General features: G+C 48.9%; 1 protein-coding gene across 2 annotated transcripts in view; it reads right to left on the bottom strand.

Moving 5' to 3' along the window:
* Window positions 1–24409, bottom strand: part of GLE1 (GLE1 RNA export mediator) — a 570581-nt gene that overhangs the window by 206708 nt on the left and 339464 nt on the right. For both annotated transcript variants that reach the window (XM_069609167.1, XM_069609166.1), the window contains exons 10-11: window positions 13919–14061; window positions 12018–12208 (exon numbers count right to left, since the gene is read on the bottom strand). In XM_069609167.1, the coding sequence (XP_069465268.1) occupies window positions 12018–12208; window positions 13919–14061 (334 nt within the window). The remainder of the gene's footprint in view (window positions 1–12017; window positions 12209–13918; window positions 14062–24409) is intronic.

Below are 24409 nucleotides of genomic sequence, written 5' to 3'. Positions count from 1 at the left end.
TTTCCTTGAGTCAAACATCGCCAAAGGTTTCGCCATATCAATCCTCCTAATTTCTTCAAACTCCCTCTCACACTTTCTGTTCCAATCAAAATCCACACCTTTTGTTAACAACCCCCTTAGGTTGGTTATACAGTCTGCATAGTTCTCAACAAACCGATGGTAAAATTCAATGGCACCCAGGAATGACCTTAATTCTGCCTTATTCCTTGGAGGTTGAGTTTTCATAATAAAATTCACCAAATTGATTTTTGGTTTGAGTCCCTGCTCTGATATCTCATGACCAAGATATTCAACCACCCTAGTCATAAAAACACACTTTTCTCCTCGCAAAGTTATACTTCTTCCTCATCCTTTCCACATATGAGAATGTCGTCTTGGAAACACCACACACCCCAGACATCCCTCAACAACTTGTCCATGACCTTTTGAAACACGGAGGATGCTGAGATTAATCCAAAAGGCATGCGCCGAAATTGATATATCCCTCATACGTGATAAAGGCAGTCAATTTGCGTGACTCAACATCCAAACTGATCTGATGGTATGCACTCGGCATATCCAGTTTTGTAAAACATCTTGCATTCCCAATTCTGCTCAACATTTCCCCCCATGTTAGGAAGTGGATGGCGATCAGCCACTACACACCGATTAAGCTCCCTCAAATCAATACATACCCTCAAATCGCTGTTACTTTTCTTCACAACAACCAGTGGAGAAATCCATTCCACTGCTTTGGCAGGCTCAATGATACCGTCTTTTTCTACCTTTACAGGTTCCTCATGCACAGCCCTCCGCATTGATAATGGTAAAGGTCTGAGTTCGGCTGCTACTGGTTTACTTCCCTCCTTCACAACAATTTTATGTACCATTCCTTTAATACATCCTACCTTTTTGCTAAAGACCTCTGGGATCTCAGGATCATCTCATGACTTTTGGAGGTGTTACTAGACCCCTGTGTATTAGCTACATTAAGTACTTGTTTGTCACTATTGGGATCTAACTTAATACATAATCCTCTCTGCTCCCTCCATCCAAGCAAAGTTTCCCCCTTTTTGGTAACAAATTTTTCCATACGTCGCTCTACCTTTAAACTTGAACTCAGCATTGCAACAACCCAAAATATCAATTTTGTCTCCATTATACCCACCAGGGATCTTGTCCGAAGGAAACAAATCTTTCATAGAACCACCTATCACATTCTCAAATACTACCCTAGACATAAGAGTAATCTTGGAGCATGAATCTGCTAGCATTTTAACCTGACATCCATTCACTTCTATCCAGGATGTTCGCATTCATCCAACTCGATACATCTTACCATGTGCACCGTAACAATTTCATTCTCTGACAGATCATATTCCTCAGACGACGCTCCATCATATTCTTCAATTAAAAGAGTCCCTTTTCCACCACCAATACGATCATTTTTACAACAATTCTCGAAGTGACCCCATTTCTTACAAATGCTACAGTTCGCATGCCTTCCAGGACATATGGGAGACGTGGACAGGTGACGTGCACTTGCACATCAAAAACACACCCTATCTTCCCTTTTAACATTAACTTGCGTTCCTTCCTTCTGTACAAGTCTATTGACTTGTTCACTACTCTGGATGCGTCTAGTACCTTGCTCATTACCCCCACCTTTGTTTTGAATGCTTTCATAAAGTTTACTAGATTTCACTTTGTTTTTTTTCCCTTGGAACAACATTCCTTTTATCCCCCACCTTTAATACTTCGGTGCTTTGGGACGCCTTACATTCTTTAGCTGACAATGTAGCCACACACTGTAAGGTATGCTCTATTCTCTTTGCAATACTTATGACCTCTTCTAGATTTGGATCATCTTTCAACCAAATCTCTTCCCAAATTTTATCATTAGAACAGTGGAGCATAAACTGATCCCTTATATGTTCATCTAGACTACCACCAAATTTACAATGAAGAGACAAATGTCTTAATGCTGTAATGTAATCTTCAACAGATTCTCCTTCGTGTTGGAACCTCATGCCAAAATTATACCGTTCCAGCACAGTGCTCGTTTTGGACTCAAAATGTTTGTCAAACTTAGCCAAAGCCTCATCAAAGTCATTTGATCCCCCTTCCACGTCCAGTTCGGGAATGTCTGAGAGGGTGTCATATCCTTTCGCCCTCATAACCAAGGAAATGCATTAAAGGCATACTCTAGTAAAAAAAATGTATTTAAAAAATAGATAGGCCACATAAAAAAAAAAAAAAAAAATCGCATCCTCCGTTTTAAAACTTCCTATGTAAAATTTTGAGCTATTCAAGCTCAAAATTCGAAAAAGCAAGCACAGGGGGGCCGCCATTTTGTGAAATGGAGGCCCTCCTGTGCTGGCTTTTGCGGCACTAATGAAGGAAAAGCCAGCCAGCTGTAGTAAAAGTCTACCGCTGGGTGGCTTCCCTTCATTAGTGCCGGGACTCGGAGGACGCGGACCGGAGACCAGAGCAGGAAAGCTGCAGCTGAATCTCGGTAAGTGCTATTTTTTTTACAAAAAATAAGCACTAGCTGCGTTTTTTTTTCTAGGTTTTCCGGGCTGGAGGAGCCCGGAAAACTTAGAAATAAAACCTCAGCTTTAAAAACGTATTTATGTGTACGGTCGCTTTTGAAGCGACCGCAAACATAAATACAACGTTATTGTGGTGGAAAACGCTGCGGTTTTTCGTTCCAAGTTTCTCAGGCTCCTCCAGCTCGGAGGAGCCTGAGAAACTTGGAAAGAAAAACCGCAGCGTTTTCCAACACAACCGCGTGTGTTTCTGCCTGCTGTGGCTATCACTTTGGCTCTCCGGTGCTCCCAGGGGAGCACCGGAGATCCAAAGTGATAGCCACAGCAGGCAGAAACACACGCGGTTATGTTTACATGCCGCGTAGTGTTTCTACCTGCAGCTGATTTCCCATTTGGGGCTCTCGGGCTCCCCGTGGGGAGCCCGAGAGCCCCAAATGGGAAATGCTACTTTGTCTGCCTGAATCTGCTTTTCCATTTGGGGCTCCCGGGCTCCCCGTGGGGAGCCCGAGAGCCCCAAATGGAAAAGCAGATTCAGGCAGACACAACACTGTTGTGTTGGAAAACGCTGCGGTTTTAAAACCGCAGCGTTTTCCAACACAATAACGTTGTATTTATGTTTGCGGTCGCTTCAAAAGCGACCGCAAACATAAATACAACGTTTTTAAAGCTGCGGTTTTATTTCTAAGTTTTCCGGGCTCCTACAGCCCGGAAAACTTAGAAAAAAAACCGCAGCTAGTGCTTATTTTTTGTAAAAAAAATAGCACTTACCGAGATTCAGCTCCAGCTTTCCTGCTCTGGTCTCCGGTCCGCGTCCTCCGAGTCCCGGCACTAATGAAGGGAAAGCCACCCAGCGGTAGACTTTGTTTACTACAGCTGGCTGGCTTTTCCTTCATTAGTGCCGCAAAAGCAAAAGCCAGCACAGGAGGGCCTCCATTTCACAAAATGGCGGCCCCCCCTGTGCTTGCTTTTTCGAATTTTGAGCTTGAATAGCTCAAAATTTTACATAGGAAGTTTTAAAACGGAGGATGTGATTTTTTTTTTTAATGTGGCCTATCTATTTTTGAAATAAAATTTTTTACTAGAGTATCCCTTTAACATTGCCACCTTTCGTTCCGACATTCCATTTCCACGTGGCCTTGACAGTGTAGAAAACGCTTTTTCCATGGGGCCCACTTGATTGTAGGTGGACCCGGAGAGGGCATAAACACTTGTGGCCCGGGAACTCCGGACAGTGCCATAACCAAAGTTTCACAGCAGAAAGTATATGCCGCTGGTTAATTCAAGTCAATAAAATGCCACCCTCCACTCAAATTACAATAAGCTTCAGTTTATTTTGCATACAACTCCAGACTCACAGCACCTTTGGCTCCTCTCACTCAATTACCATAGTACCCTTGACTGATAATGATAACTGTCAATTAATATAGTCAAACACAGTTGTGCGGTGGTGCCTTGCCAAACAGCCGGTATCCTCTGGGCTCCCTCCCCCAATGAAACACGTTTCCAACTTCAGCGCCGTTTACATGGAGACACTGCACATAGTACTTACGGTCCGCGTTGATACCGCCTTCCAAGAATTTGGGCCTTGGGTGGGTAGTCAAATCGGTATTAATCTCCCGCGCTGATACCGCCTTCCCTCTCGGGCCCTGGGCGGGTAAACAAAAACAAGCTATACATGCTTTCAACTGCTGTAGTGCAACTTCCTGGTTGCCATACGTGATCGGGGATAGGTGTGTGTGGAGGCGGGACCTCCTTCGCATCCTTCCACTAGCAGGTCCTCTGCGGGCAGACTTTCTGGACTGCTTCCGGACGCGCTTACCAAGGTGGAACCTCCTTCGTGCACTTCCACTGATGGCCCCTTTGCGGGCGGAATCCGGACGTGCGTGTGGAGACGGGATCTCCCTTGCGTATCTCCAGTGGCAGGTCCTCACTGGCAAAAGAAGGAGGGGGGGCTCCTTGCAAATCCTCCAATGATCGCTCCTCTGCGGGACCTCCCAATCGGCTTCCGACTTCTCCTGCTCCAACGCTTCTCCACCCCGGAATCTCCTTCCCACAGCTGGGAACTTCCAATAGACCGAATCAAAGGTCTGCAGTGAGGCGCCCCTCACACCGAAGTTAGGGTGACGTGGCACGGAGCAACGGCCGCTCCGAGGGGTATCGCCGCTGTGATTCACAGTATAAGTGACAGCAGCCACTTTCACCATCAGTGCCAGGAAGTGCTCCCTCCAACCGTTTCTGTACTCCGTTTGACAGTATTGTCAGGGAATCCAACAATAAATGGAGCGGGAAGAGCGGGTTGCTGGCCTTCTCCAAAACTTGATGCTGGGGGTCTTTGGATCACGGACTGGACTCAGATATCGTTTCTACATCCCATCCTCGTCGCCATTGTTGAGTCAAGGAACCACACCAGGTAAGTTAAAGAAGGGGTTTATTCTTGGACTGTAAATCCGTAAGATGCATGAACAAAGACCCCCAACATGCCCAACACCCAGAGCTTAACTGACACATCTTAAGCAATAACACCAGGTCATTACATTCCACATTCCAGGATGACATACCACGTAGGCTCATTCTAGAATGAGCCTACCTAATCCTGCTCAGTCTGTTTACTTGTCAGACTCCCTGGATACCTGACACTTGTATAACAATTTGCACATAGCATCCTTGCCGTCTTGCACGAGGGCCAGAAAACCATCCCCTTCTACCCCCTCGGTAATCTGCTCAGCCACCAAAGACGCACAGTTCCACCGAGTGTGTGTAAACTTTGCCAAGGCACAAGTGGAGTTGGCCGACTTCAACGCCATACTCGCAGCAGAAAATACCTTCCTCGCCCAAACATCGAAGCGCTTGTCGTCCCCATCAGGAGGGATGGTAGGGTACGCAGAGTAGAGTAGGATAAGTAGCATGGGTCACTACTGGATGGGTGGTATTTTTTTGGCAATGACTTGTTAAATGCCGACAGACTCTCTGGAGCAGTCCAAGCCACCGCCACCCTCTTTTGCAAAGCCATGTGAAATGGCAACACCGGGTCAGTGGACGGACCCTGATCCAGGATATCAGTTAAGTCATCCTGATCAAACTCCACTGGGAGGGCAGACCACCCCAAGTACTCAGTCACCCTCGACATTAGACGCCTATAGGAAGACTCAGCATGCACCCCTGGTTCAGGCCAGCCAAACTCCACCTCCAGAGGGGTGTCGAGACCACTGGCGTCATGCAATGACTGACTTCCTCCATCTGACTATGCCCAGACAAAAAGGTTATCAGGGATGTCAGGATGCACAGGCAAGCCCCATCTCCTGATCAGACAGTTCATCAACCTCCGACTGAAATTTCTTGCAAAGGTTGGAAAAAATCCAATCTAGGAGGCAGAACAGACCTGGGCTCAAAAACAGGCCTCACAGACTTACTGCAAGCCTTCCTTGGAGGTTCCACAGCCCTCAGGGGCACCTCTGGCAAATCCTCCACAAAGGGCGCAGAGGGAATCGGCGTTGACAACTTTGAGGGCAGAGCCTCGAGATCGTCCATCGACAGACACAGCGCCGATGGCGTCGATGCCTTCTTCGAAGGCTCCACAGGTTTCGACGGTCTCGATGGCGTCGAGTACCGGGAACTGGACCTGGCATGGCTATGTCGATCTCCTTTGTCCGATCGGGACCTCGACAGCTCTCGATGATCGCGCCGACCTCCCGAGCCTGAAGGTGTGCAAGTGGTGGACCGAGCCCATTCCCTGCTGGCTTCTTTCGAAGGCACGGACAGAACTGTATCGCTAACATCTGCTGGTGGAATGAATCCCAATCGGCCGGCGACGAAGACTTGGTGGAACAAGTCAACCGTCTTGCGGAGTCCTCCTCCGACGAGGAAGGCGACCGGTGCTGGTGCTTCCTAGAATGCCTCGAGGCAGAGGAATGGCAGGAACCACTCCTAGACCGAGACCCCCTGGATTTTCGCCAACGCGGAGAGTCGCCCCTCAAGTCATTGGTCGAAAGCCCAGCAGACTTCGATTTACGGGGTTTGGACACCCTACCTACCTTTAATTTCCCCTTACTGTCCCACAAGGCCTGAGACGTCAGGGACTGGAAGTCCTCGCAGTCAGTGGCGTGGCTTTCGCCGAGGCACCAGAGGCAGATGTCGCGCGGGTCCATAATGGACATTTTCGAACCGCAGTGCTGACATTTTTTAAAGCCAGACCTCGGGGTAGTAGAGGAAGATGAAGACATTGTTCGAAGAGAAGAATCGAGCGCGCTGAGATTCCGAAGCAAACACATTTGCAGAAAAAACGGAACTGAGGCTAGGGGCGTTGTGCGTCCTATATATAACATCCAGTGACGTTGACCCTCGACAGAGGCCCTTGAGGGACATCGGATCGACGCCATCGACGCAGGACGCTCTCTGCCGAAAATATTCCGAAGGAGCACAGCGGTGGACATTACCTGTCAGATATGGAATACGTCGGAGGACACAATCCCTTCAAACAATAGTTACAGGTAAGTAACTTAAAAGTCCTCCAGCATGGGGTCTGCATGGATTCACATGCTAATGAATAACGAATACATAGCAGTACTACATTACACAACCACCGGAGGTGGCAAGGCTCAACAGAAGCAATTAACTCCAACCTCTGGAACAGACTCACCTTATGTGAACAGGTTGCATAACACTGCTTGGCCGACTCTGGACTCCTCCCTGGAATCCCCATTGATGCAGTAGAACTTCGCAAAGGTGTGCATGGACCTTCATGTAGCAGCCCTGCAGATGACCAGTAGGGGCACACCAGACAGGAACGCCATTGTCGCAGCGATCGCTCTGGTGGAGTGGCTCTTGGAGGGCAGGGCAGCGGTCGGATCACCAACCGATGACAGTGCATGAAACAGGCGGAGAGCTACCTTGAAATAGAAGCCTTGGACAAGGACTTTCCACGGTTCACAGGACCAAAGTTCACCAATAGTTGTGAAATCTTCCCAAAAGTCTTTGTGCGTGTCACGTAGACCTTCAGGGAACGAGCAACGTCCAGCGAGTGCAAGGCCCTTTCAGCCGGTGACTAAGGCTTCGGGAAGAAAACCAGTCCCACCAAAGGCTCATTAAGGTGGAATTCTGACTGAACTTTCGGCATGAAAGGGGTGCATATGCAGTACCACTCTTGATTTGTGTAAAGTCAGGTACAGTTGCATTCATGATAGGGCCTGGATTTCACCTACGCGCCTGGCTGAGGTGGCCACAAATATGCTGCCCTCCGCAAGACAACCTTGAGTGGGGCCTGATGCATAGGCTACAAGGGCCGCAACCCCCAGATCCTTGTCAGACCACGTCGAGTTCCTACGCCGTGGTTGTTGTCTTCACCAGCAGGAAAGGTCAGAAAAGTCCTTTGAGAAACTCTGACGAGTCTGTAAGACTAGAGCAAGGATCTTCCTAGGGACTTGGTGTAGCAGGAGCTAGCCACCAGATGCACCTTGATGGAGGCATGCGCCAGACCAGCCTTTGCCAAGGATACCAAGTATGGAAGGATCTGTGGAGCCGTGACCCTCAGAGGGCTAGTCATCTGCGACCGGCACCACATAGCAAAACTCTTCCAATGATGGCCGTAGCACTTCAAGGTCAGTCTGCTGGCAACTCAACCTCCAAACCCTAAGGCTGCAGTAGTCAAGCCCTCAGGTTCAGCGATCCTGGGTCGTGATGAAATATTGCACCTCCCTCTCTGGTGAGAAGATCCAAAACCACCAGCAACCTGACTGGAGGGGACGCCGGCAGGCTTAGAAGGTCCGGATACCAAATCTGTCTCAGCCACACCAGGGCAACGATTATCATCTTCCATTGACACTGTCGGAGTGTGTTGATGACTTGTAGCAGGAGGGGAAATGGAGGAAACTCGTACAGAAACATCCCTTGCCACTGGAAGGAGAACACGTCCCCCAGGCTCCTTGGCTGGTAGAATCTGCTGACAAACAGATCGATCTGGGGTCTGTCCCATTTGATGAACAGGCGGTAAACCTGATCCTGATGAAGCTCCCACTCGCGGTAGGCGCGTTGTTCCCTGCTGAGGGAGTCTGCGATGGTGTTCTTGACTCCCGCCAGGTGGAGAGGAACGAGCAACATCCCCTGTCCGACTGTCCGGTGCCACAAGTCCTGCACTTCCTTGGAGCACCAGGGACCGAGTGCCCCCCCGGCTTCCTGATGTAGAACACGGCGGTGGTGTTGTCCATGAAGATCCTCACTAGCTTGCCTTTTAGAGGCGGCAGGAATGACTTGAGGGCCCAGAACACTGCCCGTAGATCCAGGATGTTGATATACAGATCCTTCTCCTCTGGCAGCCACAAGCTTCTGGTGTGCAGATGTCCAGTGTGCACTCCCACACCCTTCCAGGGAGGCATCCATGGAGACAGTCTCCTGGTATTGGGGGCAGAAGGGGTCTGAAATCCTGTGCCTTGGGCGATGTTGGAGCGGACGCCCCAACATCCTATCGCCCATCTGAACAATGAGAGGGATCTTAACGTTCCGGATACCTGTATCCAGCGGGCATCCAGGAATACCTGCAGGGAGGGACAAGGTAGTTGCAGGACATCATGCCCAGTAACTACTTGATTGTCCCCGCCCCGTGGCTGTTTTAGTCGACAACAGCCGCTGCACCTTTCCTTGAATGGCTCCCAGCCTCTCCTCAGAGGGCGACGCCAGACAAGACACCATATCGAGTCTGGTGCCTAGGAACAGCACATTCTGCAATGGCATTAAGCAGGACTTGATAGTTGAAGGACAATCCCAGATCCGTCAATAGCCGGACGGTAGTCTGTGTCCGCCGGCCAACTCTCGTGAGCGGGCATTTATCAGCCAGTCGTCCAGGTATGGGTATACATGTATGCCCTGTAGATGCAGATGGGCCACCACTAGTGGACAAGCATTTTGTGAAAACCCTGGGGGCAGACTTCAAGCCAAAAAGTAGGGCCTTGAACTGGTAGTGCTGGTCCTGCACCACGAAACGCAGAAACTTCTGAGGTTTCCTGTGAATGGAGACGTGGAAATAGGCATCCTCCAGGTGCAACGTCAAGAAACCTCCTTTTTCCAGTTGGCAGAGCAAGTGTTGCAATGCGACCATCCTGAACATTTGGGATTTTAGTCATTTGTTCAGATGTCATAGGTACAGGATGGGCCTCCAGCCCACTGTCTTCTTTCTGACTAGAAAGTATCTGAAATAGACTCTGGAGCTCCCCCACACATTCCCATGAACCCCATGTGGGTCCTGACCTGGGCTTTGGGCCGGTTTCACCCCTTCTGGCGTCCCTGCAGACTTTGCCAAAGTCACTGCAGTGGTGTCCCGCCCTCGGGGCAGGGAGACTGAGGCGTGGGAGCTACCCTGATAGGATCAGCGCCCATAGCTGCCGTGGTAGTAGTCGTCCACGGGGTCTTTGCCTGAGCCGGTTGAGCCTGCTTGGGCTGCACGGCCTTCTCCTCCGTGCACGGTTTCTCGGATTTCTCCCGTTGTTTAACCGGGGTAGATTACTTCCTCTTTGAAGAGGAGCTTGAAGGTATGCTGGCGATGGAGGCGGAAAGTGAAGCTGATCGTGCCCTATCCGCTTTGGGACCCGCTTCTGGGGCGAACCCGGTGGACTGGGACTTTCGGCCCTTAGCCTCATCTTGGGGTCACCCTCAAAGGACTTCAAAGACCACTCCTCGAACCGGCCGATTTTGTGATTTCTTTGCCGAGTGTCACTGCATAACTGACAGGGTCCACTATCCTTGTATTACTGTAAACTAATGTTTTTTACTCCCCATGAATAGGTGTGCCCTAGGTCTTCGGAAGAAGGTTTATGCGTTGGTCTGTACATTCAAGCATTGTGTTGTGTTTTTATAAATGCTTCTATGACTCTGACCCGTACGTACCCCCCCCCACCCCCAAGACTTAACTTGGCCGATTTGTATTTAAAATAAACCTTTATATTTTATAATACATCTGGTTGTAAGTGTTTCTATTGAATCCTAGGTATACTACAGGTTCTATGTACTTTCCTACAACCCTCTCTCCCTCCTACGAGAAGCCTGGTGGCTCTGTCTAAGCTACCATATACTCAGCCTTATACTAAGAGTGGAGTTGTACTGTCGGTTTTGCTAAGCCCTTCGCTGGACTTCAGAAAAACTGTCCTAGCATATGCAACAAGGCAGGAGAGGGGCAGGAAAAGGTAGTATAATTTACCCCCTTACTCAGATTTCTTCAGCAACCACATCAGGGGTTCCTGAATCTGCTCGACCCACTTCCTTCTAGGCTTCGTCTAATCGAGCGAGGCCCAGGGGCCACAGTGCAAAAGTGTCTTTCGGCATCAGGATTGGGTCTGGCTAGTTTGCAGTCCCAGGCTTCGGCAATACAGTTCTGAACACCTTTGGCATGATAGGAAGCAGACCCAAGAATCCTTTTAAAGATTACACACACACACACACACACACAGGCGGGAGTAGCCAGCTTATTGGTTAGGTGACAGTGGGCTAATCAGCAACGAGGAAAATGTAAGTAGGAACCAGAAAGTGTGGGTTATCCAGGTGAGGTCAGCAGTGGAGTGGAGCTGGACCAAGAGACCAGAGGGAATAAGGAGGGAGCAGCAAAGCTTGGAGGCAGTTATTGAAGGTGAGGTATTGGTGTATTCAGTGCAAGGGATACTGTAGTGTGAAAGCGCACGTTTGTGTGTCGAGTGTATAGAAAGGCTAGTGTCAAATGTATGTAAAGCAGAGGGTGGGGGAGAGCACAGCAGAACAGGGGGAGGAAGCAGAGTCGCAGTAGTAGTGGTTTAGGATTGTTAGCGTAGAGTGGGAAGAGAAAGTGATCAAACGGTGGAGGCAGAAAGAAGACCGAGTGAAACATCAGGGGGACAGAAGGTTGGCAGGGAGGTGCTGAGAAGGAAGAGACAGTAGAAGTGTAAGGCGAGGGTGAGTGTGATTTGGTCTTGGGTGGATCCAGCAGGGTGAGTGCAGGCACTGTTCCCAACTCCCTATGGACCATTAAGCGGGGCTAGAGCAGGGATATCTAGAAAGTCCCTGAAGGAGACAGTGAGCCTGCATCCCCATGGAACATTAAGAGGGGCTAGAGTAGGGATAGCTAGAAAGTCCCTGAAGGAGACCGTGAGCCTGCATTTTGGGAAACCACCCCAGTATAAAGACCCAGAACTGGGCCTGTTGGGGTTACCGATCTCTAGCACTAACCAGGGGAGACATGCTCCTGGACTAGGGTGGGCATTGCAACAGATACTAGTGAGAGGGGGTTGACCGTAGCACCAAGCCTCCCAAGGCCCCTGGACCATCTGGTATGCCAGACCACTCAAAACAGTCTGCCTTTCATCGTTGTTGTAACCAGAACAGTCCATGCCTCCTGTGATACTGGTAATCAACATCCTTGAAATGTCTATAAGGCTCTGTGTTTTGTGCCATCTCTTCAGCCCTCTAGAACCCTTGCAACCCACAGCTCTTTGCCTACCATTGGCCCCTGGCACTCCGCGTCCATGTTACACATACCTTTGGTAGTCCTCCATGGGTGTCCCTTCCTTATAGGCAGGGTAGAAGGGCACGGAATAAGGACACTTCTTGTGCAGGTGAGCAAGCAGCAGGTCACCCACCCTAGGGTGCTGCTCCCATATGCCAGATGCCACCACTGCGATGGGGAATGCTGCCTCGTGGTGAGAAGCCACTTCCTCTTCGCCTTGTTTCTGAAATTATAAAAAAGCCCTTCGAAATCAAAATCTGAAGTTCAAGTGGAAACTGCAAGATCCTCAAAACATGCACGATACCAAGCATCTACATGGAGTTAGATTATAATGTTTGCAAGGGTGCTCATACATGCTAACAATTCTTAGCACTGGCAGTGAGGACCAGTGCAACACATCTCTAAAAGAGCATAACATCTAACAACTAAGGGAAAGCTACGCCAAAAAGATGGGTCTTGAGTTTGTCAAAAAGCAAAGTAATCCAGCACAGTGCACATAATAGGCAGGGAATGCCCTGTAAGCAGCATCAGAACTAAACAGAAAGAGTCTAGGCATCTTATTCTGGTGAAGTGGAAGCTGGAGCACAGAGTGGGGATAATAGAGTATCAGTTTTGCTTGTCAGATCAAAGGCAAACATAGAACAAAATCTGTCTCCCACTTCCACATTCAAAAACAAGCTTGAATTACATCAGAGAAGGCCTTCACATCAAAAACTGAAAGAAAGCCTTACACACAAATCTGGAGACTGCAGGGAATTTGAGGGATTTCACCATGCTCGAGAGATTCCTACACAAAAAGGACAAGAACGACTTGGCTCACCCTACAGGCACTGTACGAGATTGTGAGAGCTGCAGGCCCTGGTAATGGTGCAGTGGCAGCACTATGTACCAGTAGTCAGGAAGGCTCACTGTCCAGGTAAAGAAAGCAATTGGCGCCATCTGCAGCACAACGCAGCACTGATGGCTGTCCACAGCAAAGGGATGGGACTGACCCAGGTGAAGCAGAGTGCAGCAGCCACCTTAGTGCTGATGCCAGACTGGAGGGTGCTCTTCACAGCAGCAGAAGGAAAGCACATTTTTCAGGCTGCACTGCTGCTGGCTGGCAGTATTTGAACAAAATCAAGCCAACAGAATGCTTCAAAACTTCTTTGCAGAGCTGACCAGAGTTTCTTCAAGAGCTGACCATCAATGTACCTACGGCATGAACCATATAGGTCACCCACCATGAAAATGTAGGACCAGTGGCAGGTCACACAAAAAAGTGGCCACGTAAATCCAAACAGGCATGCATCTACTACCCTCCCAGACTCTCGAACTGCCCGCAGAAATCAGCACTGCCATTGCCTAGTGTCCTTATAAAGGGAACAATACCGCCACCGTCCAAGAGTTGTCACATCCAAATAACCCTCCATTACAGGCACCATTTCAGTGAATGCATTGAAAGAAAAGGTGAAGTGTTGTCTGATGCTGGGAATTGAGCGCCCATTTCACTTGGGAAACAATAGGGACACTCCTGTGAATGCCTGGCGAGGTCCATGCTCAATAGCTACACTGCGGAACATTACATAGGTGTGACAAGCATCCTCAATGAAGACGTCAGGAACTGCTTCTGATGCAGTGTGTGGATTTGACAATTGGAGGCCTTTCGGGGTCACCGGGCACCCAAGAGTTCTGTCCGAACATGGATGCATTCTGTGCTTTTTCCTCACCAGGTCTCCTTTTCATTGCACTGCCTCCTCATTCCTTCCTTACACTGGATTTCTCTTCACACTGCTCACCCTTGTTCTAAGCTGTTCTCTAAGATGCTCCCTCCCAGCATCCCTCGCAGATCTCTGCAGATCATCTGCAGCGAGGAGCTGTATGCATAAATCTGCAGATTGGATGGGGGATGGAGAGTCCAGAGCATTGCTCATTAATGGGGCATAGCACTTACCACAAACTTCTCTGCCAATTTATACTGCACAAAGTCCAGGCCCTGCGGATGCTGAGTCACTGAGACTGTACGACCGCCGGACGTGATTGGCTTCCCCAGGAGCAGGTTATTGATCTTGTCAAATATTTCCTTCAGCTGCGAGCCTGCAAAGAAACGCATCAGAGTCTTGGTTTGGTTTATTTATAATGCACGCCTGACCCGAAGGTATTTGGGCGCAGCACAAGATAATGCAAATTCTTAGTTACACAGGCAGGGATAAACTGTCCCATAAAAGATCTTAATTACACAAGTGACCTAAGCAATACAATATGTAACAATATGTACACAGGCAGCTTGAGTGATTAAAGGGTAGCACAGATAGGTACGAGCGGAGCAGGAGGAGATTACAGATATACATGGGAAAGGCGGGTGCGCTAGTCGGGGGCATCGTTGGAGAACAGCCAATTCTTCATATTGTGTCTGAAGCAAGAAAGGGATGGACTAGTTCTGAAGTTGGAAGGGAGAGTTACAGAGTTGGGTGGCCAAGACAGGGAAGCTATTTGAGTTTATATCTGGGCACTTGTAGAAGGCCCAGAGTAGCTGATCTGGTAAGTCTGGCATATTGTTTTGGGGCAAGTTTAACAGAGGTATTGTGGGGCTGCGTTAAGGCATTTAGAAGTAAGGGATGCGGTTTTAAGTTGAATTCTTTCTTTGATAGAGAGCCAGTTGTGGTCTCTTCTTGGAGGTGATATGTTTGCGTGGAATGCTCAAGGCTGTCCCGAGAGCATTATTTTGCAGAATCTGCAGTTTTTTCGTGATGCATTTGTTGGCACCGAGATACAGTCCGTTGCAGTAGTCAATTTTTGATAGTATTGGGGCTCTGGCCAAAGTGATAGATTTTTTGTGGAGAGGAAGGGTTTGCATGCCTGGATGAGTTTACAGGTGTAGGCACTTGCCGAGGCAATGGCGCTAACCTGTTTTCTCAGGTTTATGGAGGAATCCAAGTAGAAACCTAATGATTTTACTATGCTGGCGACTTTTATGCTGTTGCCATCGATATTAAATGAGCGATACTGTTCACCTAGTTTGGAAATGTTGATTGGAGTGGCTAGTAGGAGGAGTTCTGTTTTTTTATCATTCAGGTAGAGACCGTGTGTGGCCATCCATGCCTGAATCGAGCCTAGTCTGGCATTTCTCACTGGAGTCGGGCATGGGGTGGTTAAGGTAAACAGGTCAATGGTGTTTTGGCAACTGTTTAAGGTGGTTTCCCCTACCCCAGTGCTGTCCATGTGGTCTGTGAGCAGTGAAGCATGATTAGAGATGCTATTGGTGCATCTAGGATTTAGTGGTGGTAGGAAGGAAGTAGGTTTAATAGCGCGGTAGACAGTGTGGGGAGGAATAATGTCTGTTTAATCAGGTTATCCATAGGGTGGAGGTTGGGCAAAGTAATGGGCATATTGGTTGTGGTCATCGATGCTCTAGGCCTGGGGGGGTATTCAGAGACATGTGGGTTGGGTTATAGCGAATACAGTAAAGATGGCTAGGTACAATCTCACAGGATATTCCGGAATAGCGTAGGCTAGGGGAGTTCATTTTAATGGTAGTTAATAGTGTCATGAGGTGTGCAGCAGTAGTAGTGCGTCTGCATAGGTGCAAAATCCAATGGTGGCTAGTATTAACGGTAATGATTTTAGGGCAGTAGGCTGGTGAACAAGCATAGGCCATTACAAGTCAGCACGCAAATACATTGAGTAGTAGGCTAGTCAGCGGGCATAAGCCAATGCACGTCAGCTGGGGGCTAATCAGGCAGATGCAGGTAGACAGTTCAACACACATAGGCAAGTTTCAAATCAGCAGGGAAATGCAATAAATGGTGTGCTGATTGGTGGTGTAATCCATTGCAAGTCAACAAGACTTTTGATCTGGCAAGTTAATGTTAAAGGTCATTTGTACCGCGCACTATCACCACCGGAGTGGTCCCCTGGCGCTCTGGCGGCTCTAAAAGAGGGAGGGAGGGGTGGGTTAGTGGGTGGAGGCTGGAAAAGTGCAAGATTGCAGTGATGTGCTGTTGGCAGCCTCAGCCCGGTGGTTCCGTCGGCTGGGCCTGGGGTGTATGCGGCCGGTAGTCGTCGTGTGCTGATGTGCGAGTCTATGTGTGTTTTTGTTTTGTTGTTGCAGTGTAGTGAAGTTCGTGCGGTTTGCTGTGCTGGAGGTTTGTGGTTGTGTTTGGTTTGGAGTTTGAGAGGTGTATGCAGAGAAGGAAGTTGTTAGTGGTATTGGTTAGTTGGCATCTCTATCCTGGATTGAGCCGGTTGGGCTCGTGTAATCTTACACGACGGGATGCTTGTACACCCTGTGCCTCAGGAGGTACGTGCTCGTTTTTTTTTTTTCTCCATTCGAGGCCGTTTGAGGATTTAGCTGTCCCCTCCGCCCGCTCCCTTAATAACTTTGCATGCTCCTCACCCCCCCACATGACTAGCGCAGCTGCTAGTGTCCATACTTCCGTTTGTGTGGTGATTAGTTGTGTCTTGTCCGTTCCACAGCTCGTGGTACCTAGTTGTGGCTGTACGGGTGATGGGGGATGGTGAGGGTTGGCTGGAGTCGTTGCCTCCGTCTCCCTGGGTCTCGCAGGTGGACCCCTGTGTCAAGGTCCTTTTTGTTGAGTCATTTGTCTTATTGTTGTTTCGGTTTTAGTCTCTGGTTTTGAAGAGCCAGGTTTTTAGTAATTTTCTGAATTTGAGGTGATCTTTGGTGTTCCTTATTATTTTTGGGATGCTGTTCCAGGTTTTCGCGGCTAGGTGGTAGAAAGCGGTTCCTCCGAGTTTCTTCTTGATGTAAGGTTTTTGTTCGTCGGATTTCATTGGTTGACCTGAGCGGTCTCGTTGGCTTGTAGATTGTTATTTTCTTTTGTAGGAATTCTGCTCCTTGTCCGCTGATTGCCCTGTGCGTTATGCACATTGTTTTGAAGATGATGCGCTGTTTTACTGGGAGCCAGTGTAGTGTTTTTAGGGCCGGGGTGATGTGGTCTCTTCTGGATAGTTTGAGGAGTAGTCTGGCTGCTGTGTTTTGGATCCTTTGTAGCTTCTTCAGTAGGTATTCCGGTATACCGAGGTAGAGGCTGTTTGCATAGTCGATGCTTGACATGATGAGGCCGACGATGGTGAGTGTTTTGTGTGTGAAGGAGAGGAAAGGTAGTATTTTTCTTGCCGTGTGGAGGAGGAAGAAGCATTTCTTGACTGTTGCGTTTATTTGCGGTTCTAAGGTTAGGGTGTTGTCCATCAGGACTCCCAGATTTTTTACTACCTTAGATGGTGATGGTGCAGATCCCATTTCCGTTGGCCACGGGATGGCGGTTTCCTTTTGTTGGTTTTTGGATATGATCATGATTTCGGTTTTACCTGGGTTGATTTTCAGGTTGTTGGCATTCATCCAGTTGAAGACTTCTTTTAGACAGTCGGTTAAGTTTGAATGATCGGCTTGGGTGTCTTCGATCTTGTAGATGATTTGAGTGTCGTCTGCGTAGTTGTAGCATTTGATGTTGTGTTTCTTGAAGATTCTGATTACAAGTGTAGTAAGCATTATGCTAATAACACGCATAGGCAGGTAGCATTCCAGCAAGCAGATACAGTGGGTAGTCAGCGGGCCAAAGCAATTGCAGGTCGACTAAGGGCTAATCAGGCAGATGCAGTGAACAATAGGCTAATTAACACACATAGGCCAGTTACAAATCAGTAGGCCAATACATTACAGGCGAGTAAATAGTAGGCACAGGCAGTTGTGGTCAGTAGATGTAGTGCAGATAGTATGATATGCTATCAATTTCAGCTGGCAGGTGCAGTAGGTAGTAGGCTAATCAGCATACATGGGCAGTTGGAAGCAGGTGCTAGTCATGGCATCCAGTCTTGGCATCCAGAGCAAAACTAGACAGGCACACAAGCAGAGAGAGCAAGGGGATTGTTGGATAACCCCCAGAATCCATCTACAACAGTTTATTTCTGGGCTTAAGAGGATGTCCAGACTAGAAGCAAGCAGTAGACTCCCTGGAGGGAAGAGGAAGTAGTACTGTAGACAGCACTAAAGGTAGGAGCTTGTGCTTTCATGACAGTAAACTAGCTAGCTAGAAGGTAAGAGAACGGGGGCAACCAGAGGTCTTTAGGCCTAACGGCTCAAAAGGTAAAAAAATGTAGAGGTGCCATTTTATTATTTTTGCATTTATAGCAGTGCACTAAACCCTCCGGTATAAGGATGATAGTTAAAGTAAGTGCGAAATTACAATCGTCAAAGTGCAAGCCTATTTAAACATTGCAAAGTGCAGGTGGATCTTGAGCAAAAAGTGTAGCGAAGCCACGCCTCACGGTACGGCAGGCTACATTAGGCATGTGTTAGGCAGAAACCTGTGCAGTTCCCTTAGGGACCACTGCAAAAGATTTAGGACTACAGGTGTTTGGCAGTAAACCCACTTGGTAGCAGTCTGTACCACACAGATTCACTTGGTAGCTGTGGCTGAGCAGTCAGACTTCCCTCAAGAAGAGCTAGGCAGTATATAGAGTATACACAATAGGTACAGAGCTACAGTAACATAAGCGAACACTGACCAGAGCTTTGGTGTAAAAGTATATAAATATTTATTTAAAGACACACTTGTAAATTACACTAGCATAAAGAGAAAAGTAAATTCAGCACAGTCACTATTATATATACAACCCTAATTGCTTATTAGACAAGTCTTAGTGAGAAACACCACTTATTTTCAGACAGAGGTGAGCGCTTAACATAAGATGGCACTCCAATAGTTAAAAAGGGAGGGAAAGGAGGCCACCAGGGGGCGCGCAGGCAATGGCTGCCTTATTCGCGTGCTCCTCCAACAGCCGGGTCGTGAGAGGGAGTGGAGATACATGACCCTCCTCCTCCAACAAATGGGCTTTGGGCCGCACATCCTGAGCTGGGTCGCCGCTCTTTACAGAGCCCCTACAGCAAGAGTCCAGGTGAACGGAGTGCTGTCAAATTCCTTCCCCCTAACTCGAGGAACTAGACAGGGCTGCCCTCTTTCCCCCCTTCTGTATGTCCTCACGATTGAAGCCTTGGCCATAGCGGTTAGGTCCCACCCAGACATCAGGGGAATCAGTAGGGGAGAAGTGGAATTCAAGCTATCCTTATTTGCGGATGATGTCCTGACATATCTGGTGGACCCGGGCTCTTCGGTACCTCCCCTCCTGTCCCTGGTTGATAGGTTCGGGAGGTTCTCGGGCCTAAAAATAAACACCGCCAAGTCTGTCCTCCTTCCGATGCGATTGGTGGACCCGGCACTAGACCCCCTGACTAGGTTTCACGGATTATGGGAGCAAGAAGAAAATAAAATACCTGGGGGTTCTCCTCACTAGGGATTTAACAAAACTAAGGTCCTCCAACTACGAACCCATGCTATCTGAGATCGCCGCTGATCTGAGAAGATGGGGAGGAATGATCCTCTCATGGTACGGTCGGATGACGGCAGTCAAAATGAACATACTGCCTCGGCTTCTGTACCTCTTTACAGCCCTCCCTACCCGAGTACCCGCTCAAACATTTATAGACCTACACAAGGGGGTCCGAGATTTCATTTGGCAGGGGAAAACACAGCGAATTGGCAGGGCTACCTTGACGCTTCCAAGAGAGGAGGGGGGTTTTGGTCTCCCGGATTTCCAACTGTACTATCATGCAGCGCAACTGCGGGTCCTTCTTGAACACATGAAGGAAGGTTTACGGACATATTGGTCATACCTAGAGGACATGATGTCCACCCTCTAAAAGTCCGTGACCTCTTGTGGGCTCCACGCAGGGCGATCCCGAAGCAAGATTCTATCCCACCGACCCTGGGTGTTCTCTGGGACGTTTGCAGGGAGTGCCCCCGGACAGCACATCTTTCTTCATGGCCGTCCCCCATGACTTCTTTGTGGGGGCCCTCCCTGAAACTGGGCAGCAGAGGGTTCAGACAATCCCAGAGTTGGTCAGATGCGGGATTGGAATGGGCGGGCCAGCTATTCAGGGAGGGAGAATTCGTGAGCTATGAGGACCTCCGGGAGGGTTTGGGAGGCGAGGCCCCCTCCATCTTCGAATACCTCTGCCTTAAGGGCATCCTCAACGACCCCGCGTGGGGCCCCAACCTGCGGAGACAGCTAACGACCTGCGAGAAACTCCTTGACTCAGCAACCTCTAGAAAGGGAGCGGTCTCCCGCATGTACACTGTCCTAAATACTCACGATCTCCAGGCTAGGCGAGGATTCTGGGGTTTTTGGAGTGACCTGGCGGGAGGGGAGATATCTGAGGATGCCTGGGCTCGCATTTTCAAGATAACATTTCATGGCAATCTCTTTACCGCAGATATGGAGCACAATTTTAAAATCCTGCAGGGGTGGCACAGGGACCCAGTAAAACACTCAAAAATGTTTGCAGGGGTATCCCCGGAATGCCCGAGGGGCTGCGGCCAGTTGGGGACTAGAGGTCATATGTGGTGGTTATGTCCGAAGGTACAAACCTATTGGGAAACGGTGAGAGTGGATAGCGGAGGTAACTGAGGATCCTCTACCCCTCAACCCGCTGACCATGCTGCTGGGCCTCCCCCCGGAGGAAACGGAAATTCACCGGTACCCTAGGATGTGGGAAACCATGTTGAGAGCAGGCAGAGTAGCCTTGGCCCAGAGGTGGAAGAGCCCGGAAACGCCTTCCAAAGACGACTGGACCCAAAAATTGAAGAACATGTTCTTGATGGACAAACTGACTGCATTGGTGAACAATGACTCAAGCTCATTCCTCGCTGAATGGTACGGGGTCCAGCAGGCATGGGGATGGGATGTCCACTAGCCCCGAAACCGTGTCCCCGGGTAGCCGGGGCGCGACCACCGCTGTGAAGGACAGCACCCAGTCAGGGGGTCCCCACGGCCTGGGGTGAGGTCGGCTTCTGGCCAGTAATTGAAATGGTCACTAGTTGCGGCGCTCCAAAGATTTATGACAATATGTGAAAGTTTGATCTCTTTTTTGCTGTTATGTTTGGTTTGGACATTGAGAGGGGGTGGAAGGGGAAGGGAGGTGAAATGGGGGGAAAGGGGCCTCAGTTAGGCCCTGTTTTCTGTTTTGTGTTTTACAAAATTCTAATAAAAATCAAAGTTAAAAATAAAAAAGGGAGGGAAAAAGGCAGAGTTATGGAAGCACACAAATTTCAATACTTTTAAAAGAACCACAGTAAGGCAGGATAGGCAGAGTTCTACTGGAGAGCAAGGAAGTCAATTGCAAGGCCCACTCTTGGAAAGAGCAAGCAGAAAGGGTCCAGGTTCACACAGTGGGGTTATGCCCAAAGAGTCTTGTAGATAGTTCGCACACAAAGAATGAAATTAAAGTCAGGAAAAGTTAGCTAGGTTGTCCCAGGCCAGCCCAGGTTAGAAAGTCGAGGCTTTACTGTCACCCCGAACGATCTGTCGCAAGGCGGGACACAGTACCTTAAGCGTGAAGGAAGCTCCAGCGGGGGCAGTTGTTCCTGGCAGCGGGTGCAAGTCGGTGTTTCGCCTAGAGGAAGAGGCGGTCTCGCCGTGGAGGAAAGATGAAGGTGGTTGCACTGCAAGGAAGAAACCAGCCGCAGAGTTCTTCGGTTAAAAGGTACTACCCTTCTCTTCGCGGTAGTGTTAAACCGTGGTGTTCCGGTTCCCGGGGTGCTTGGAACGGGCAAGGCGGCCACGAGATGCTCCAGGAAGGTGAAAAGAAAGCAAAACTGGTTATCCCCACCAGTCAAAGGAAGAAGACTCTCCGGACTGGAGATCTCTGTCGTCGGGAAAAAGTGGTGAGACGGTTCAGCAGGGCTCCACCGGTGGTGTCGTCGTTGCAGGTCGGCTCAGCTTCTCCCTCCTCGGATTCTTAGGTCCTGTGGCGACTTCTGAAGTTCCAGTCCCCAAAGCCCTGCTTTTATGCAGCAAACCCCCATTCATTCAGCCTAGCTGTCAAACATGCTAAGTTGTGAGCCGGCCGGCTCACCACTTGGGCCAATCACACAAGAGTGCGACTTGAGTTGCCAGGGCAACTGAGTCCAGGGTGCCTAAACCCCCCTCCCACGCCCCCTGTGGTACCCAGACAGAGTGGCACCACTTTTGGAGGCTTCTGTGGAGAGGCCCGCCAAAAAGTTGAACAAAGGGCTCGACTTGGGTTGGAGTCACAGAAGAGAACACAAACGCCATTTTAGAATCGAGTTCTGGCAAAAAATACCAACCGGTGAATTAATAATGAATAAATAAACCGGCGGTATGTTCGAGGCTATAAGAATTAAATACTTAAAGTTGGTAGCCTCGAACAATGGGAAAATCCTATAGAGATATATTTGCGGTCGAATATAAACAGTAGTATCCACTGCCACCAGCCAAAACACGATCAGGGGGGACGGAGACGTGCCCCCTCGAAAAACAGACCCCAGGACAATCGAATTGCCCCAACCAGTACGTCCACAATATGATGGTTTGTACTGGTTTCTGTTATTTATTTGGGACTAGTAAAGCCAATGGTGACTCTACATGCCCTGGGAGACAGTAGTCAGTCCCAGGGTATGGAGTCTATGTTTGGGGGTCGTTACGACAACCCTGGGTTATAGCACGGAGGGTTTTGTGTAACCCACATCAAAAACACATGAGACCCTATGGAGTAAAAGACCCCATAGCCCATAAAACACATGGAAAGACAAAGGAACACCTCAAATCATGCCTAAGAGTGGGAGTAAGAGTCTCACTCTTAGCAGGAGAAAAAAAAAACCCTGAAAATCCAGCAAAGCTGCTGGGGGACTCACTAGGTTTGAGAAATTAGCCTTTACAGAGAATTCTCCCTAAAAGCATGCATTTACATGCAAGTCAGAGTTGGGTAAATACAAAGAAGAGTTGTACAAAGAGTTTAGATCTGGGACTAAAGTCTGTTCCCAAGAATTAATGGGGCACAATGCCAGAGTCGATGGCTTCTGCATTACATGCTCGCCTCCGGCACGAGGTAAGACTGCATTTCACAAGTTCAAATCACAGCGGGCCGGTACAGCCAGCTCCTCCTCCTTTGAAGCTCGATAGAGTGCGTAGCATCACATCAGGCACCAACACATGCCAATATTCCAGCACTTGGCAGAGAGGTATCTGGCATTAATCACTCTATGAACAGGATGTAGCCAGACAGAGGCGAAGGCAGCTTCAATGGAGTGAATCCCTGGCCGCAGGTCAATATAAGGGAAGTGCTGAAGCCATGCAGACGAGCATTTTCCCCACCCTCTACAAAAGTTACCCCTGCCTGCCAAAAAAGGGAAGCATGGGCAGAGGGACAACGCTTTACTCTCAGGTAGCGGCAGTAGATCGACACGAAGGTACAACACACTGATGTACTGAAAAATAGTTCCTTTAATAAAGTCACACACATAAAACGATCAGGTCAAATAAGTACTTCAGGGCATAATACACAGTATTATACAAATAGCAAGTATATTTATACAGAGAGCAATGCCTGCCCAAGGACTCTCCCAACCCCAATACTTATATACGGGGGGAGAGTTAAAGATTTTCTTTTTGCAACTTTCCCTCCAAAGTTTACAATGGAAACCCATTCTTTTTGCTTTTCATCCTAACCTGACTTTTCCCCTTGTCTTTTGCTCAACTGACTAGAACCTGACTAGTCCTTCAGACTATCAGTGCTGAGAAACGTTCTCTTTTGAATTACCAATTGCACATTACAGTGCAGTGCCAATGGCGATACTTTGCAACTCCATACCTTTTTATATTATGGTTGTTGATTAATTGTATATGTGCCTAAAGACAAGCTGGTGGCAGCAGGAACATTTGTAAATGATTTTGGGTGGGCACATTTGCATGTATTGCAACGTGGCTAGTGCCCTTAAATGGCTGATCTACACTGGGGCCAAGAATCACTGAAAGAAGAGAAGCCCATTGGCGACCTGTGGGCAACTTCTGTAGTAGACCAGCCACCCCTCCAGCGATTGGCCGGTGAAGCCCTGCTCCTCTGCCTGATCTCCAAAGACACTCATTGGTGCTTCAGCCCTTGGACTAGGGGGACCAACCAGTCTCAAAGTCTTCAAGGACCCAGCCTCTCCGCCTTTGGCAGTGTCCCTGGAATGCCTGGTGGACTGAGCAGCTCCATCGTAGGCTACCTCGCCAGAATCGTTGCATTCCACTTTCAACGCCGTAACATTGGTGGTCGCCAGCTTGTGTCATAAGTCGTTGTCGCCTCCTGAATTTTCTATTTCCTAACATCAAGGTAACCGGTCCTGGGGCAGCTTCTTTGATCGCGACTGGAAGGACACCCGTCGTCGCCAGCAAACGTGATCATTGCTGGAACTCTCATTCCTCCATTGTACCCTGTGGGAGACTGCACCAGCCTTGTCCTCTTGGCAATAGTTAACCCAACCTTCGGTATAGGCCTGTACTACACAAGTTGGTAGAGTGACTGAGCAGCCAGGCTCATCTCAAGAGGGGTCAATGTGAGCTGTAGAGGTGCAACAGATTCACA

Source organism: Ambystoma mexicanum, chromosome 8, assembly GCF_040938575.1.
Source record: "Ambystoma mexicanum isolate Mex_15411 chromosome 8, UKY_AmexF1_1, whole genome shotgun sequence".
NCBI lineage: Eukaryota > Metazoa > Chordata > Amphibia > Caudata > Ambystomatidae > Ambystoma > Ambystoma mexicanum.
Note: the sequence above shows the minus strand (reverse complement) of the source record. Positions and strands in the feature narration are given on the sequence as shown.